The 18474-nt window shown below is 39.6% G+C and overlaps 1 protein-coding gene across 2 annotated transcripts; it reads right to left on the bottom strand.

Annotated features, from left to right (window-relative positions):
- Positions 1 to 702: 702 nt before the first annotated feature.
- Positions 703 to 18258, bottom strand: LOC126855103 (neurofibromin). Of its 2 annotated transcripts, none has more exons than XM_050602476.1 (25): positions 18030 to 18258; positions 15333 to 15654; positions 15031 to 15249; positions 14254 to 14944; positions 13922 to 14171; positions 13355 to 13732; positions 13102 to 13288; positions 12904 to 12945; positions 12744 to 12817; positions 11714 to 12594; positions 11200 to 11507; positions 10435 to 10996; positions 9800 to 10348; positions 9493 to 9696; positions 7300 to 9400; positions 7072 to 7236; positions 6715 to 6973; positions 6520 to 6641; positions 6334 to 6441; positions 5253 to 5339; positions 4635 to 4840; positions 4357 to 4549; positions 4034 to 4248; positions 3801 to 3944; positions 703 to 3639 (listed from the first exon to the last, which is right to left on the bottom strand). In XM_050602476.1, exons 1-24 carry the CDS (start codon positions 18087 to 18089, stop codon positions 3866 to 3868), a joined length of 8262 nt encoding a protein of 2753 aa, XP_050458433.1. In that variant the 5' UTR covers positions 18090 to 18258; the 3' UTR covers positions 703 to 3639; positions 3801 to 3865. The 2 variants fall into 2 exon arrangements, with proteins under 2 accessions (XP_050458433.1, XP_050458434.1); XM_050602477.1 differs by having other exon boundaries at positions 7072 to 7212; positions 18030 to 18220.
- Positions 18259 to 18474: the final 216 nt, after the last annotated feature.

Here is an 18474-nt window from a genome sequence, read left to right as displayed (position 1 = left end):
TGGCACAAATTAAAATTTTAAAAAGCGCGAAAATTTAAAGTTTCTAAATTCGCAAATGTATCAGGAGAACATGATCAGCAAAGAGGTGGCACAAACTAAAATTTTAAAAAGCGCGAAAATTCGAAGCTTTCGTCCGCAAGAGTTTTAAGAGTTTTAGAGATTTTAATTTTTTTTTTTTTTTGTTTTGCGAAGGAAGAGAAAAATGCATTATGCATTCCCACCGGCCGGTCCGGTGGGATATGCGGGACTCGCACCCGCTAAAAAACTCTCCCATATATATTCTGAGATCGTGAACATGATAGGCAAAAAATGGTAATACAAATATAAACTTCAAAAATTCAAAAAAGTCCAAACTCTCTTTATTTTCTTTTCTCATTTACTAGTATAATAAAAATTACTAAAAATTAGTCTTCTAAAAATTATTCTTACAACTCATTTTTCAATTTTCACAAATAATTGCTATATAATTTATAAACACCTATGAAAAAATCCATATATATTAAAAAATTTCATATATATATATATATATATATATATATATATATATATATATATAATATTTCCAACATATATAGATTTGCAAAATGTAGAGCTTTGAATAAAAGATGCCTTCTTTAATTTCAAGGAAGGATGTTAATATCGATAAAGCGACTCAGAAAAAAAAACTCGAATATTTTAGATAAAACATTAATAATGCCAACATTTATAGTAGTTTAACAAACAGCGTTTTAATCTCGTGGATATATTTACACAAAAAATTGTCTCATATCGTAGTATTCGTAGAAAGGCCAGATATAATCACGTTATTAAGGAGATTCAATCGAGAGAAAAATAATTCTTAACGCCAATCGTGCGAATCGAGTATCCGCAGAACTATCGTACATTCAACTATATCTCGTAATGCGTATCACGATTTGCTAAATAGACATCTTTTATGTACGTACTTACAATAAATTATATACACGCACACTTTACTCGCTCGTCGGACGCGCATGTACTCTGTATATGTACTTTGATAACGCATTATAGAAAGTTTATAGGAATCGAATTATCACCGATAAGATGGTAATGTTTCGGATTTAAATTCTTGACGGGAATGGCAGCAAGAAATTCGTAGAGAAACACGTGCGCTTCACATTTTTCTCTTCTTTAAAGACAAGTACTTGCCGGTCCGACAACTCGTTGCATTCATCATTGTTTACACGTTCTAAAATTTATTATTTACAAATCCATCGTGATAACACGCATACACATACGCATTCTAGAAATACGAATATCGCGAGAATACACGAGATTCGAAACGAAAACATGCCGCGATGATGAAAAATTCGCGAATATGACGCGTAAACATTAAGCGAGTATACAGCCTGTCTTCCTTAATTATCGGTAATAGTTACTTAATTAATCGCCTGCCTAACGCGGCCTAGGGACGATTTATACCTTTGGTGAGAGACAACAAGACGCGCGATAACACGATAGCTACGAACAGTTAGCGCTTTAACAATTCCGAACTGCGCGCGAATAAAATTATGAAAGAATTATTATTTTCAATACTGGATAAATGACTAATTTGTAAATCAGCTGTACTGTTGTCATGGGGTGGTTGCCTGCTATAAGTTTTTCGTAAAAAGTAAAACAGCTATAAAAATTATATAAGAAACATTATAAAAAATTATTTCGAGCTCTCTTTCCGACATTATAATATTATGACTAGTGCACATTCTATAGTTTGAATAAAAAGTCAAAGCTCATGTAAGAAATTAACATAAATATAGGTGGCATAGACTGTTTCTAAATGACCAGCAACATATAACAAAAGATATTCATCCAAGTCTCTTTATCTTTTTATTAAAAATAAAAGGGACAAATCTTTTCTCTATAAGAAAAAAGCGACGAGCTTCGTTAAGTAGCTTTATTCTTTTCATTCGAGAAAATATTTTCTGTTTACGTAGTGAATTGCACAGTCTATGCTTTCTATATCTATGAAATTAACGACTTGAGAATACAAATATTAATCGATCGCTTAAGTACAAGCTCGGATGAAGCTCTATGTAGAAATTCATTCTATATTCAAATCAACTTGAAAATCTATATTCGATCTATACGACGCATCATTCTATCCGTACTCTCTGCCTCTTCTAAAACGGGCAAAATCAACAGACTTTTACAAAATCGCCACGATACGTACAAACATTATACAACGCACTATGTACAAACGCATCTTTCAAACAGTCATTCTAACGCCATTGAGAAACTATTCATTCCGTTACACAAAAAATATCATTTCCACGTTTACATTGTTAAATTCGCGCTTTCAATCTTATTATAATATTTCATTATTTATACATATCGCACACACTCGCTTATGGTGTAATAAAGAAGTTTTACATTTAAATAAATAAAGGAAATGTTTAAATAAAAAACAAAGGACAAGAGTATTTTTCACGACGGAAACTAATCAAGGGAGAGAGAATAGTATTTTTGCACGATTATCTGCACTTAGTGCTACTCATTGTTATTAACACAAGTGCGTAATCTATCAATTTTATATGTCATTATGTATTCTCTCTTTCCCCCTTCTTCTTATTACTAAAATGTCCCGGCGTATATTATAGTACAGAGAAGATATCGCTTGGTCTCGCTTTGTACTTTAATAAAAAGTGGTAAAGACAGTATACAGTTACATTGGTGTTTCTCTTGATAGGACTCTAAATTATTCGTCCCGGGGCTTCGAACGCTTAACGAGACGAGAGGCGTCGCTGGTCCAAATCATCTTTGTTATATCGTTGAGATCTACATGCAACGGCACACGAAAAGAAAGCTGCGGCTCTTGAGTAATAATAAAAAATTGCCTCGCGCAACCGCAGCGCTTTTAGCCTTTAGAGGACCAATGGAGATTCTTTTTTGGTAAATAGAATAATAATTCTTTATACACACTCTCTATAACTAATTACCCGAACACAAATTGCGACAAGATGATACAACGCTTTGTACGTATAGAAAAAGCATCATACTCGATACATATAATATAATTAAAAAAAATTGCCAATCTGGCTCTTATCATAAAATTTTATCTATTTCTCATGGTTGTTTGTGTGGCAGAGAATTAATATCAGTCGCTAAATTATTATTACACGCGTAATTGCGAGAAAATATCGAACGTATATAATGCTCGTTGCTGATTCGATAAATTTTTTCCGAAGAAACTGATTGTAAATTTGCAATATATGAAGAAATAATATGAGATGTGATTAATACAATTGTTTAATATCGTCAAACGCTACGTATGAATCGCTGAAATCGAATCTTACGATGTGTATCTCGCAACGCGAGTTTCCGTACAACTTCGTTGTGTAAAAAAGCGTTGATAACATATAATGCAATAATGCATATTTAAATCTCGTACTTAGCAAGATTGCCAAAAAAACAAACTCGTACAATTGACAAATGGATTAAGAAAATAATGCAAAATTATCGATACATATAGGAGGCTGATAGAGAAATAAAACAACGTTCTACGAGAGTGTAGCTTTCGTTGATTTTCATTTCCGGTAGGCTCGTTATCGCGATGTGGACGGCATTGTACTAAACTGACTGGACATGTTGCAGCAATAACACGGGACGAAAGTCTGCGAGGTTCTACGAGTAAAATATTTAACAATTAATTTTTCATTTCGCGATAATTTGAATTTGTTGATACTCAATAAAAAACACAATAGTCTCTTCTTCTTGTGGAATCTCTTAAGCTGTATATATTCCTCTAACTATATTTATTATTTGATCATTTAAAATTCACGCACCTCGTCTGCCGTTGCAATTTTCGATTACTTTGCCTCTTACTCGCACCTTTCTGGCAAAGTAATTGCTAAGGCTGCGAACCGTCACCTGTATCCTCCGTTTGACTAGCATCCATCGAATCATCTCGTCTGCCATCTGTACTATGACTGAAATATATATCCATGTTTTATACATGCGACGTAATTTACAGAAAAATCGCAAACGTTAATCGCAACGATATAAACGTGAGACTTACTCTACGTGAACGGAGGAAGCATCAATCTCTGATGACATACGATAATGTTCTTGGATAACAATTGTAGACGGCCTTGGTTTCAACGCAGAGTCCGACTGGCGTTTATCTTTTCCTACAGCTGTCTCTTTATTCGGTTCTTGCGACGTCAGACACATTTCTATCATCGCCTCTAGACATTTCACAAACAAATCGGCACTCTCGGGCGTACAATTGGACTGTAAACATATTGTTAATCGCTTAAAATTGACTCTATAAATCTACATAGTCGGTATCAAGATAAAAATTGTTATGAAATCGTGAAATTAAGAAATTCCCAGACTTACGTTCGTGTAAGGTCCAGCGAATCTCCAAAGACCGCGGAAGCCGCAGCTTTGCAAATAATGCTGCAGATGATGCTGCTGGGTCGTATCTTCGCTGGCTATCATGTTCTGTATGATAGTTTGAACCGTGTTCAATATCGCCTGGTCATGACAAGAAGACAATACGCTGTTGATCTTTGCGTCGAGCAAGTTGTGTCTGAAATAGGATAGTATCTTCTCTCATTATATCCAATTAAATTTTTTGTGTATCATTATTAAAGAAGTAAAAACAAAAAACTTACACAACTGGAAAGACTTTTGGGAAAACTATAGTCGCTTCCGCCAGATACTCGTACAAGATACGCGTTTCATTCTCGTTGGTGGAGTATTTTACCAGAGTGGCCAGCATGGTCAGAACCAAAGTCTGCGTCGAAAAATCGGTCAACACATCCGGATCGAGTAAGACGTTATTTTCGTTGCTCAGGCTCACTCTAGTGCTACGATCTTTCTGTATAGCAGTACACAAGCACGATTACATTAGTTATTAAATCTCGATTACATGTATAAAGGGAATAAAACTCAAGTATAATATATATCACAGTCGCGGAATATTTTCATCTGTCTTTCGATACAAACTGTGAAAGAGAGGAGAGCAGTAACCGCGTCTGGATATATATATATATATATACAGGGTGTTTTTAAATAAGTGCGAAAAATTTTAGGAGATAATTCTTTGTCAAAAATTAAGAGCGGTCTTTCATATAAACATATATTTATATGAAAGACCACTCTTAATTTTTGACAAAGAATTCTTTCCCAAAATTGTTCGCACTTATTTAGAAACACCCTATATAAAGAGTTGATAAGAAAAGAGAGAAAGAGAGATACAAGAGAATCGTGGTCCAAGTAACGATATATACCTGCTGTTCCGCATCGTCCGTCGGCTTGTCGTCCTTTGCGTTCGGTACGCTCAAGGATCGCTGCGATTTAAATAAAAGCCGGCCAGTCTTGTTAGTGACACAAGTTGCATGGTTTTTTACACAATCCGGGCAGGCACAGGCGGGCACACACCGAGAGAGTAAACAGAGAGATGCATGGAGGAATAAAACGATGTTATATACAACGCTATGAACCTACTAATAATTAATTAAAGGGAGATCGAATCGAAAAAAAAAATATATATATGGTAAAAACAATAAGACGAAATGATCGCGGGAAATCAATTTTTTTTTTCAATTCAAAAAAGCTTGCAATTCAGAAAAGACGCTCTCTTTCTCGTGAGCAAAGAAATTTTTTTTTTTTTTTAAAGATAAAACTCAAATGTGAATGTACTTCTACATAGAGCGTAGTAAATCATATCAAATACATACCCAAAAGAGAGATATAGGAGAGATATAATTCGAGATAGATACATAGATACATTTTACTATATAGTTTTAGAAATAATGCATACACATACACGCTCCACACACACACACACACACATACACACGCACACAAGACTTTAACTTTAAGTAATAGAATGAATAGAGTGATATTTCTCGAAAAGAAGTGAAATAATTTTATCAGACAATCAAGTATAATAAGATAAGCAGAGCGAGGTAACAGAAGCGATATAATTCGTTGCACATTCGATTTACAAATCACGAAAGAGATTTTTGAATTTCATTTCGTGCCATCTCATCAAGATTCTTTTAATTAGGATCATGCAGTGCATTTTCCAGCAACCTCATGCTTCGTACGATGCTTTGATAATTTTTTTTTTCTTTCCATTTTCTAAGTGAATAATTGTGTATACGAGCGAGAATGGCACTACGTCTCGCGATATGTTCTACATAAAAAAAATAAAAATAAAAGCAAAGTTTTTTTTTTCAATGTGACAAATCCCTACGATATTTCAAATGAACAAGTTGATTGTGCGTCGCTACGCTTATAGCTCGAAAAGGAACGAGTTGGTTCGCGAGAAAGTAATACATATATATAATCAAACGTAATTTATACCTGCGCGGACTGTTGTTTTTGTTGTCTCGCTTGAGTAAGCGCCGACTGATCCAGCAAGTCCCAGGTCTTTTGCCTTCTACTTGTAGGATTGGGCGCCCCGGACATATCCTAATAAATACACGAATGGTATTAAAATAATGTCATGTCATAATGTCATAGCGAAGGATACTCGAGAGATATTCTCACCGCATTGCGTGATGGCAAGGTATCGAGAATGTCCGAACTGCCTGATGAATCGTGTAGATTTTTGTCGAGTGAATGTCGAATGTGACATCTACTACGCACCTCCTCCGATACAGCCACCAACGCTGTAAAATGAAATTCGCGTAAAATTCTTTTCTCAATCTCGATTGTGTTATATGCGTTTCTACTTGAACGTACCGGTCAAGTAAGGAACACTTTCAGGCGTCACCTCGAATTTATCCCTCTTCGAAGGCTTCGCCACAATCGCCAGCAACATAGTCAACACTCTGATCGTTCTGGTAATCGTGGTTGGTGTGGGATGCCTGTAGCCCTTCAGAAGATGACCGACCAGCGCAAAATGAAAATTAGATTTAAAGGATAGGCCCACGGTGTGATCCAATAGCTTGAACTGGTATTCCAGAGGTTCGCGTGTCGACATCATTACGTGTTCTAATGTCTAAAAAGAAGGTGGAAGTCAATCATTATATTTTACATTATCAAAAAATATTTCAAAATTTGTCAGGGATGAGAAAAAATCAAAAAATGTATAGAAACCTTCTCGTCGAAAGTACCCTGTGAATCGAGCGTGTGCAAATTCTGTTCGAGAAGAGCCAGGCCGGATGCATATAACGATGCTTCGTCCAACTCGAGAACGGACGTGGCGATCCAGAACAAGTATCTATGTATTGGCGATTTCTTGGACAGAAAAATGGCATGGTACTGAATACTTCAAGTTGAACGATTCTTATAAGTTTTTTTTTTTTTTCTTAAACAGAAACTTACGGGTTTCAGAAGAGGTTGCAATCGCGTCAAGCACATAACGATGGCCTCCATAAGATTGATATCGTTAAAATTCTCGAGCGCCTTCACTAATATCTTCAATAGCTGCCACATATCCTGATCCGTTATACTCTTGCTGATACAGCCGAAAACGATGAGCGCCCTCGGCTGCAAAGCTGGATTGAAACAGAAGGCAAAGTTTTTCGCCAACAAAGTCCACGTTTTTAACCAGTCGCACTTGGGAATGTCCCGCATACAAGCCTCCATAATTTCCAAAAGAGCATCGGTTATTACTTCCAAGCTGGTCAAATAGAGTCTCTCCTTGTCCAGCGTCCCAGATACATTTCGCTCGGTGTTGATCAATTTTTCGTTCGCGTGCTTGCAGCTAGATTTTGGATGTTTGTAGAAGGCCGTACCAGCGGCGGATTTCACTTTGCTAATGCCGAAAAGTAGATAAAACTTGGGTAATGAAAACTCATCCAGACTCATCCGTAATATCCTGTGCGTGTCTTCGGAGAATGAAGGCGAACTGCACGTGCACAACGAGTGAATACTGTTGATCACCAGACCATGAGTCGACGCTCGCATAGTCAAGCTGCCGGAACACACGAGCAACGTAACCGTGTGAAAGATATACGGCAAGTGTTTCCCTACATCCAGACAATTATTAAAGGACAACATCAGGAGATACCTCGCGAGAATCGCTATGTCACTCCACATTATATGTTGTTCCAGTTGAGACGTGGGCGACATGCAAGTCTTGTCTACTATTCTGCATACTTTGCTAATTAACTTCTTGGCTACCAGCTGAACATTGCCGGCTGCCAAGGCGACTGCAGTATCCGCCATGATCTCGGCCATCGGTGAGCCTAAACCGGATCGCGCGCTACGTTGCAAAAAAATATCAAGAACAATATCTATTAATTCTGGCAGCATGCCAATCGTGCTCCAGATCTTGGCCTGTATGCTCGGATACATTTCAATCTCCTGAACGGTCAGCGTGATTAAATCATCGAGAATTTCCGTGACTTGCTTCTGTCGCTTGCCGCCCTCGTCGTGGGGCTTGGAGAACCGCACGAGATTGCTCAACCACGGCGTCATATATTCGAGACATAAATGCTTTAGCTCGATAGTCGACTCCTTAAAGCCCTGCATGCATTCTTTGAGAAATTCAAGCGTAAGATGCGGGTCATTCGCCGCCAAGGTCTCGCTCAGATGCTTGATAAATATGGTGTTGTTTGACGGTATGCATATACCGGACGTCTCCAACAATTGACCTTCTATTTTTAAATCGAACGTCGCCGTAAGCGCGCATAAGTGATTGTAGGCTGCAGTCCGAAGATTCGGGTCCGGGCTACCGAGATTCAATAAGGCCATGTTCAACAAGGTGCCTGGTACATCTTTAGGCCTGATTTTCGAATGAACGGACATGGAGTCCGGTTGTGACAATACCCAACGATTCCTGATGTGGATTATAGCCTGTACAATGTTATCGCAATCGTTGTGGGCAAAAGTCAACGGTCCCGCCTCGTTGGAGATGGTGAGCGTGAATTGATTGTCGTCCAATAGGCAAACCTCCTCTATTTCGGAAGCGTAATACACGTCGTTTAAGAGAACATATTGCGACAATACTTTAGATCTGTCCGTGTGAGTTATTTGCAAGGTCGTCGGACCGAGCTTCACAGATACCTTCATCTCTTTATGGGATAATTTCAAGACACCGGTAAAAACCTTCAAATCCTCGTCCAGAGATAATGTTGCTCCAGGCAATTTCTGTTGTTCAATGTCGATGGCATCGTTTAATTTTCCTTGACCGTCGATAAATATTATCTTTCGGTTACCTTTCAACGGCGCCAGGATGCTATCATGATACTTCGTGTACTCGCGTACCCAGGTATTACAATTGTAAATATACACCGTGTGAAGATTTTCATAGGCTGCTTCTGGCAGAACGTAGAACCATTTTTGCAAAAACTCCGTTCTAAACCGATTATCCGAACACGTATGAGTGAGATCGACGACCACGTCGTACGGAGAATGATAAAAGGGCTTTAAAGTCAGGATCACATGATATATCAGCAAGTCGCCGTTTGTTTCGCCAAGTCTGAAAATCAAAGTTTGATTGTTTTAATCACCAACTTAACTTAAACTCTCTCTTCGCTATATCTTCACCTCTTTGCAAAATAAAATGCTTACTTGAATCGACGTGCAATGTAGTAAAACACTGGATAACCCTGCTTGCTGGTGCCTGCTTGGTAAAAGATATTCATACTCTGGATGCTCTTAAAGTCCTCTCTTTCGTGCATATTATGTTTCATCATGATCTCCTCGAAATTGGTTGATGACATGTCTTTGCTCGCCCATCGAGACATACGAACGTATGAAGACGAAAAAAGCGAACTAAAATTAAAATGTATAATTAATTCGCAATTTAAATTAATCGTTTGAAATAAATAAAATACGATGATATAAATAAAATGAGAAAACACATAATATAACTCACTGTGAATCCACTGGTTTATGCTCAGGTGGACCAAGGTATGCTAAAAGTGTCGCCATCTTATCAAAGGGTCTTCTTCCGACAGCTTTGTGGTCTCTACTGCTGCTAAGATAATCCCCAATTTTCTCCTGATGATTCCACAACAACCTGTGAAGGGCTAAGACATTGGCATCCGATACAAATGACATAGGATGACTGGTCTGATCAACTGTTTCACAATCCGAAGCAATTTGTATGATGAATCGTCGACCGATTTCAAAGTGTGCTCGTAGAAAGTCATTGAACGGCAGCATATGTTGTTCCTTGCTAAACTCTACGTGATTGGCGATGTTTTGCAGTATCTTCGACATAAGCATGAGACCTCGTTTCACTTTTGGAGGTACCGGTTTATCCACTATACCCATCTCTTGAGGCGAGACGATAGCAGGATTGATGAAACGCAGAAATATCACTGTTCCCACAGCCACAATGTTGCTCTGCGGTGACTGCGGAAATCTCTTGCACAATACTTGATACAGGCAGTGACACATCGAGCGCAGCTGCGGAGGAAACCTGATAAAAATTAGAAGAAAAATAGATTTTGAATTTGAGGGTGGCCTTACTCGTAATAATTAGTTCTAACAAATCTGCCGACTCACATATCTGCCGACGACACTATAGCATCGAACACCTTTTGTGTCAATGCAATCAAGTTGGTACCGTTTTGCTCGATATTTTCATTAGGATTAATCCTCGCGCTATCCACTTCGAAACTAATTGTTGGCTCATCCAGCAAAGGTTTGATGAGAGGCTCGAGAAGACCTTGCAAATAGCTGGCACCATATATTTTAAAACAGAATGACATAATCTTACTTCCCAGAGTATTACCGCGAAAGAGAGTCTGTATACAATCGGTCAGCTCAACCTCTCGATAGAGCATGTTCCATAATAAAGGCGATAACAAGTGCTTTGCATCAAACAGTGTCACAAAAACACGCGCCAGCTCATCCATTTGATTCGTCGTCACTACGTTAGCTAGTGCCATGGCGATAGGTAATTCGCCCTTATCACTGATCATCGTAACGAGTTGAACCAATTGTTCATATCTGTCCGCTAGAACAGTTTCAGCAAGGGTATCAAACTCCGTTCCCTGTTGTAGTATTTTAGTCAACACTTCCATAAACGCGGCACGCGTTTGAAGATCTGCGTTGTAACCTAAATCTAAATAAGAAAAAAAGAAAAAAAACAACATTTAGCATGATAGAACTAATTACATTAGAGCTAATAGTTATGACAACTGAAGAGTTCTCTGGAAGGCAAATTGATAAGTAAAAATAAAAGTCAGAATGTTTTTTGTAAGAATGTTGTTCTTCCAGAAAACTCCTAAATTAAAAGCATATGAATTGATCTGATATATTGCGTACGTATTGAATGCCTTAAACCACTGTCTATATTTGCACTGAGAAGATTACTCATGGCTTGAATTGTAGTGTTGCGCAAAGTGGCTAACTTGCTAGTCGCTAAAGTAGGAGATTGTCGAGAGACGACATCCTTATCCTCCGATGATGATGGTTCGTTGCAGTAATTTATTAAATTCATAAAAAGCATGAAATATTTCGAGAATAATTCAGACTTTGCTTCCATCAGATCGACACGATCAGAGTCTTCAGGCTGAAGGGGTAGTCCGCGCAATAAAGCACCTACTGCTTCCATGCCAGATTGATCCAAATCCCTGTGTAAAAGTTAAAATAGATTTGCTCATTATAATTTCTTATTTGGAATAAAGTTATCCAATAATTATAGATAGGCGCAAGATTAAAAATTGGATAATAGACATATATATGACATATATGACATACATATATATATATATATATATATATATATATATATATATATATATATATATGACATATATAATGACAAAAAATGTTTTACCTAGTATAGGCTGTGATATCGTTGGCAGTTGTCGAGGAAAAAGGGGGAGCACACATAACCCACTCGGTCAAATATTCGACCAGTTTGTTGCGAAATTTCAACTCTTGCCTAAACGCCAAGTCATCCCGTCTCTTCATCATGGCTTCGACTAGCTGACATAATTTGGTTTTGATACAAATCGAATGCACGGTCATGTCCAAATGCCTGACATATCTAACGATTGCCAACATCATGCCTTCGATGCTGGTCATCCCAAGATATTCTGACGGTTGATCCGTCTTTGAATCCAGAATGTTTTTCATTATAAATATAGTATGCTCGATAAACTGTGTATTCAAATCTGATACCACCACCTGTCCACGTGAATCAAAAAATTTTTCGACAATATTCTTAATCTGATCAAACAATATTGGATACAAGGCAGGGCTCATCTCATGCGCAACCAGTTCCTTTACATGCTTCTGTATTTGATTGCCAAGTTTTTCGTTATTGCAATTCAATAATCGTAGCAAATTTAACACAAACTGCGTAACTGTACAATGCAATTCTTGATTAGGATTCGTTAAACCAGAGCTAGTCTCCTGTTGTTTTGTCGAACTCTTTTTAGGCTCGGGATTCAAGGGAAGCACACCGTAGAGCGGTCTATCTATCGGTAAATGACATTGCAAGCACACTCCGCCCAAAGCGCAAAGAAATCCTGTCATATTGGCCCACTCGTTAATTTGCTCCTCCACTTCATGCTCCGAATTCTGATGCGCTGCCCTTCGTTTCACGTTGCTGCGACAAAATGATTCAACTTGCACATCCTCAGTCTTGGTCTTGGGATAATTGATCAATTGCCGCGAGATCGTTTCCCAATTTCTGAATGTCTCTTCCCAAGCCTAAAAACAAATGTGACTCTCTGTTAATTTCTAAAAGATTATAAAGTTAAATATATTTGATACATACAATTAATATATAATTAATTAATATATATTATATTTTATGCAATACTATATTTCATAAAATAATAAAAAATAATTATACGTACAGGTTGTATGCCATTTACACAATGTTCTATTTTTCTCAATAAAGATAATATTGTCTTTTGTAATGCGGCACGTCCTAAAATACAAAAGCGTCAAGAGTTTATCATAATAGAATTAACAAATTATCAAAGAAAGAAACATAATAAAATACATAGAACTCACCATGATTATGTTCCTGATAACATAGCCTACTCTCTCCGTGGGCTGTTACGATAACAAGATCTTTAATACTCTACTACAGCTGGATAAGAGTTTTTATTAATTAAAATAGAGAAAAATGGATTCAAAGATTCATTTCACATTTTTTTCTATTTGTTCCGAGCGTAAAATCAATCAAAGCATAAAACAAATCAAACTCACCAGAAATCAATACAGTCGAAGCTTGCGCCAATTCTAAATACAACTGATAATTTGGAAGTAGACAAGTCACTGCTACCTCATCACTGCCACAAAGAATTTCAGCTTCTTCACATAGTAATGCGAAACAAGACATTGATACTAAAACAGCTTCCATGTCTATACTCCATAAATACATTAAGCAAACGACCTGTATAAATTTCGCGGATTAATTTTCAATTTAAAATGTAATTTTACAATAGATAAAAGTATATACCTCGAGTTTAATATGCGCCTGCTTGCTAATAGCTATCTGACTGCCCACATTTGCGTAATCCTTATACTGAGAGAGAAAGGCATTCCTGCAGCTCAATATCTCGCGAAACCACTTGAGTATAGTCGTGTAATTAAAGATTTGATGCTGAATCAGTTTCTGCGAGATTGAAAAAACGACCTGTGAACTGATGTCCCAAAAAGTGTCCAACGGCGCTTCAGGATTCCACGCTTTGACCTTATCCGGGTGATGTAACACTAGCAAAGCCTCCATTGCTTCGTGGGCAATGTCCGGCATCGAGGATTGATGAACTAACGAGACGAGTCCATTAATCAATTCTAAAGTGGATCTCTGCATTTCGTGACCAGCTGTGCCGTAACTCTGTAAAATGCCTAATTAATATAGGCTTTGAACATTTTACATATATCTATATAAACTATAGACACATAAATATATGGTTGTGCGCGTGCGCACACAAACATGTATTGTGTGTGTGTGTGTATTCCTTATGTAATTATTTTTCATCGCATTTTATACAATTATCTTATATTTATCTATAAAAAAACCTACATGCAGCATTAACATGGGATCCACATGAATAAGTCGCACCATCACCAACAATAGATTCTTGAAGTTGCTCATTTCCTCTTTAGATTTAAGAGTAAAGTTATGAATCACGCGTAGTGTATATGGTGTATACAACATGCAGTTCTGCATCACTTTGTTCAAAGTGTCAGTGAACATGTTCCTGAGTTCCGTGCCATAAGAATACACGAGATTGATCTCTGGCCACCACGGCAATCTTGGCTGCGTGAAGATTCTGAAATATTGACATTATGGGACCGGTGAGACTTGCTGAAAACCGTGACACCGCGAAAAGAAAAATATTTTCTTGCACTTGCTTGTATAACGAGCTGACCAGAACGAATTGGTATGTCAACCCATAGTTGACATTCAGGCAAAACTTAAACACCTCGTTGTTGTGCGGATTGATGCGGAAGGAGCTAACGAATGAGTCGATCATCAGATCAATATCCTGCGCGTTGTAATTCTGTCCACGGGAGAACGGTTTCGTGGGATGAAAAAGAAGCGATATCAGATCGTCCATCATTTGCTGTACCAAAATCAGGATCACGTTACTTCTCGATTCCACGTTGTTGATATATGTGGCTGCTTTGGTGAGCTTGACGCACGCGACCGCCGCGGCCTCTGACAGCTGTCGGCTGGAGGAGCTGCCGTGCATTTTCAGACTGCGCTTCACATTGTCGATGAACTGTTTCTTTTTCGAATACCGAGGTGACCCGGGCGGCCCAAAGTCGGCGTTCACGATCTCCTCCAGGACTTTGGGTGAGAGCATTAGCAGCATCATCTGCAATGGCCACACTGCCGCGGCGCGGCTCTTCTTGTCGACGAACGTGTCGAGAATATCGAATAGCTCCTCGCACGTCTTACTGAGATCCTCATTAGGCTGCTTCTGCAAATCGGCAAATTCTTGCGGATAAGTATCCATCCAATTCCAGATCGCTTTCTCCAGGGAACTCATGAGCACGAGATGCGCCGACTTCTTGAGTTGCCGGACTTTTTGTATCGTTTCTGCAATGATGGCAAGAGATTATTATACGATAGTGTGTATAACGCGTTAAAAATACATTTGATTTTAAACAGTATTTGATGCCTACCATTTAGAAGTCTGATCAGTCTGTGAACGTCGACATTGATATATTGCATCAGCTCGATATCGCTGCAATCTGGATTCTCTTCCCCGCTATTGGATAGTTCCTGAATCCTGGCCGATATCCGATTGAAGACTGCATTGAAGAAATTTAGACTTAGAGCGAACAAAACTTTACTCGCTAGATCCTTAATCATTTTCGTCTGCGGACTGTCCGACGGTATTCCTGTACAAGAAATTACAATTAATCGCGCTTGTAAAAATCCAAAGTCTAAGAGCCATTGAATGCCGCTTGTTCATCTCGCTCACCTATAAACTGGCATATTTCTCGGAGCAGTAGTTTTACATTCATGGCCTCTTCGAATTTTGTCGTATCCTTCGGTGTGTTCGCCAAACATTTCTCCAACGTGTCCAGGACGATGATGATGGACTCTTGCCGATCCTGGTCCATGGTGTGGAACGGCCGCTGACCGCTTGTACTCGGTGTCAGCTCGTTGACGCGCTGCAGCATCTTTGTAAGGCCTGATATAACGAGGGAGAAACGGTACCGGGAGATCTCTATTAAGCATTTCTTATTCCTCTTCTCGTTCACTCGTGAGTGAGGACTTTCGGCACCGGAACGACACGGCAGCTACGGAAATTCGAGAGAAAAATCAGTCTTAGAGAAATACATATTAATAACAGTCAAATAAATATAATGCAGGGGCGTTCGCAGAATTTTTCGGGGGGAGAGGGAGGAGAGAGAGAGAGGGAGGGGGAGCATGACATAAAATGTCACTCAGATTGATTGAAATATATACTTCCATATTTATACATTTTTTAATATTAATATATAGTAGAATTATGATTATGATTTTTTTCTTATTTTTCAGGAGGGGTATATGCCTCCCCCCCTTGGCCCGCCTTGCAGACGCCCATGTTGCTAAGAAGTCATTCATTTCTCCTGGAGGAACAATAATTATTTTGCTACACGGGATAAACAGGGCGGGGAGCGGGGAGGGGGGGGGAGGAAATAGACGTGCATAAAAGAGGCGTTAAGGGTGAAATGTGCGCGCTCGAAATAATGCTGGCGACAAATTGCCTCCCTCCCTCCCTTCCCCGACGTCGGGAAACGTCAATTTATATTTCGCTCGATGTGCGACGCAATCGATTCCGGTTTCATTCCTTTTTTTTTGTTTCACGTATCGCGCAATATCGCGGGTAAGCTCGAGTGCGTAAAGCGACTTTCATTCATGAATGATACTCATGAACGAGAGGCGTCGCGAGAGCGAGGGCGGGGACGGAACTCGGGAGGGCGAGAGAGAGAGAGAGAGAGAGAGAGAGAGAGAGAGAGAGAGAGAGAGAGAGAGAGAGAGAGAGTGAACGAAGCGCGTCTCTCGCGAGGATACGTTACCCAATAATTATCCCGCTGCAAATATTTATCAACGATTTCGAGATTCCAATTAAAAATAGAAATCCTCCATTTCATCTGCGAGATCTCAATCTCGTCGACTCGATAATCGATAGCGTGGATAGAAATAAAATTCACGCGAAATACGCTAAATAGGATTCGAGGATCGCGTGTCGATATTTATATATATATCGTACCCTCCTTAGATACGTTACTGTATATACACCTTGATTGAGCTGCTCTCACAGCAAGGTTAACCGGGGGTGGGGAGGAGAGGGGAAGGGGAGGGCGAAGGTCAAACCGCATGAGGGAAGTTGGGGAAGGAGGGGGGAGGGAGGGCCATCTTTGCAAGAATGTATCTTTTCATGAATGAACGAATCAAGGAGGGAAGGAACGACATGGCGTTCTCGGGGATTGGGGTGATCGCTCCCTTTGTCGATATGCATTGACCCCAATTTATAACGCGAGGTATCCGATTTTTCTATCGAAAAGAAAACGAAAAAAAAAGAGGGTTGTGCAACTGATCGAAATACGTTGGGGGAGTTCGAATCATTCAATCGCAGATCGCGTCTCGCAGCGACATTAATTTAGATGAGACGGTGCGATTGATGACTGAAACAGGGAGTTCGCTATCTGTAGCTGGCGTATACCAAATTCGATGATCTTGAAAGATAAGGATTTATCAATAGATATTGATCGATGAGAGCCCTGTGTGAAATCGAATCTAGATCAAAATTAATCAATCTTCTCTCGACGAAATTCAATTCAACGTCGAAATATCATACGCTATACAATTTATCTATTTCTTGTGAGAAAACTTGAGACTCTTGTCGAAAACACAAACAAGGACGAAGTGAAACAAACATCCAAAAAAATCTACATCTGACTTTGAGCGATACCATAAACAGTCTCTTCGCGTCTCTCGGTCTTGGGATTAGCTTGCCCGAAAATACCAAGGAGTAAGACAATTCTGTAAGACAATTCTTGTTGATCGGGCGATGGAACAATCGTCAAGGTTCTCGAAATATGTACGTTTCTTGTGCTAGGACAGCCTGTTCCTGTTTGCTGAATTTTTATGTATTCTCTATTAAATTCAAATTCCGTATTACAGGGTCGACGATGTTCGTGACCGGCTGTCAATCGCATCCACACAAGCGTCGTCCTCGCAGTCGTTGATCCATAAGCTGGTTCACCTGTCCGCCCGCGCGAAATCTACCCTGCGCATCGAGTGGCGAGGAAACTCGAAATTCGATACTCGGAGAACGGAGAAAAAGAGAGAGAGAGAGAGAGAGAGAGAGAGAGAGAGAGAGAGAGGGAGAGAGGGAGAAAGAGGCTCACGAGTTTCTCGCCGATCCCGAAACGGAATCGAAAATAAATCCCAAAAAAGCGGAAACGAAGACTCGAAGCGAATGCATCCGTGCATCGTGGACGTGACATTAGGGGGAGGAGGTGGCCACACCGGAAGAGGGTAGCGATACAGAGAGACGGAGAAAGGAGGAGAAAGAGAAGAGAGAGAGAGAGAGAGAGAGAGAGAGAGAGAGAGGGTGAGCTCGACGGAACCAGGAATTGAACGACGGGAGAAACGACGCTCCTCCACATCGTCACCATTCCCGCACCTGATCCTCGAAGCGCGCGAGTACCAAATTCGCCCATTCCCCGGGCTTCTGCGTCCCCATCTTCGTCCGAGGTTCACTGACAGGCCGTTACCACGTACCGCGAATCACCCAGGCTCGCCGAGAGCCGCGACCTTACGTCATCATTTATGAACGTCGACTGACCGACCACTACGCTACCGCGGATCCGCGAATCGCCCCCGACCTCGATGGGAGAGGCACTTGGCTGGTGGTGGGATCACGGAGATGGTCGCGTGAATCCGAAAGTGCCCGATCATTCCATTGACGCACCAATCGCGCGCCACATGCTCAGGAGCGACGAGCGATAAATTAAAATGTATGTCTCTTCCGAAGCGACAATCTCTTCTTTTCTCTTTCTGAAATTAAAAGAAATAGAGAGATGATAATTGTACTCATGATTAAAATATAAGAGGCGAATTATTATTAC

The sequence above is a fragment of the Cataglyphis hispanica genome, chromosome 15 (genome assembly GCF_021464435.1).
Source record: "Cataglyphis hispanica isolate Lineage 1 chromosome 15, ULB_Chis1_1.0, whole genome shotgun sequence".
NCBI lineage: Eukaryota > Metazoa > Arthropoda > Insecta > Hymenoptera > Formicidae > Cataglyphis > Cataglyphis hispanica.
Note: the sequence above shows the minus strand (reverse complement) of the source record. Positions and strands in the feature narration are given on the sequence as shown.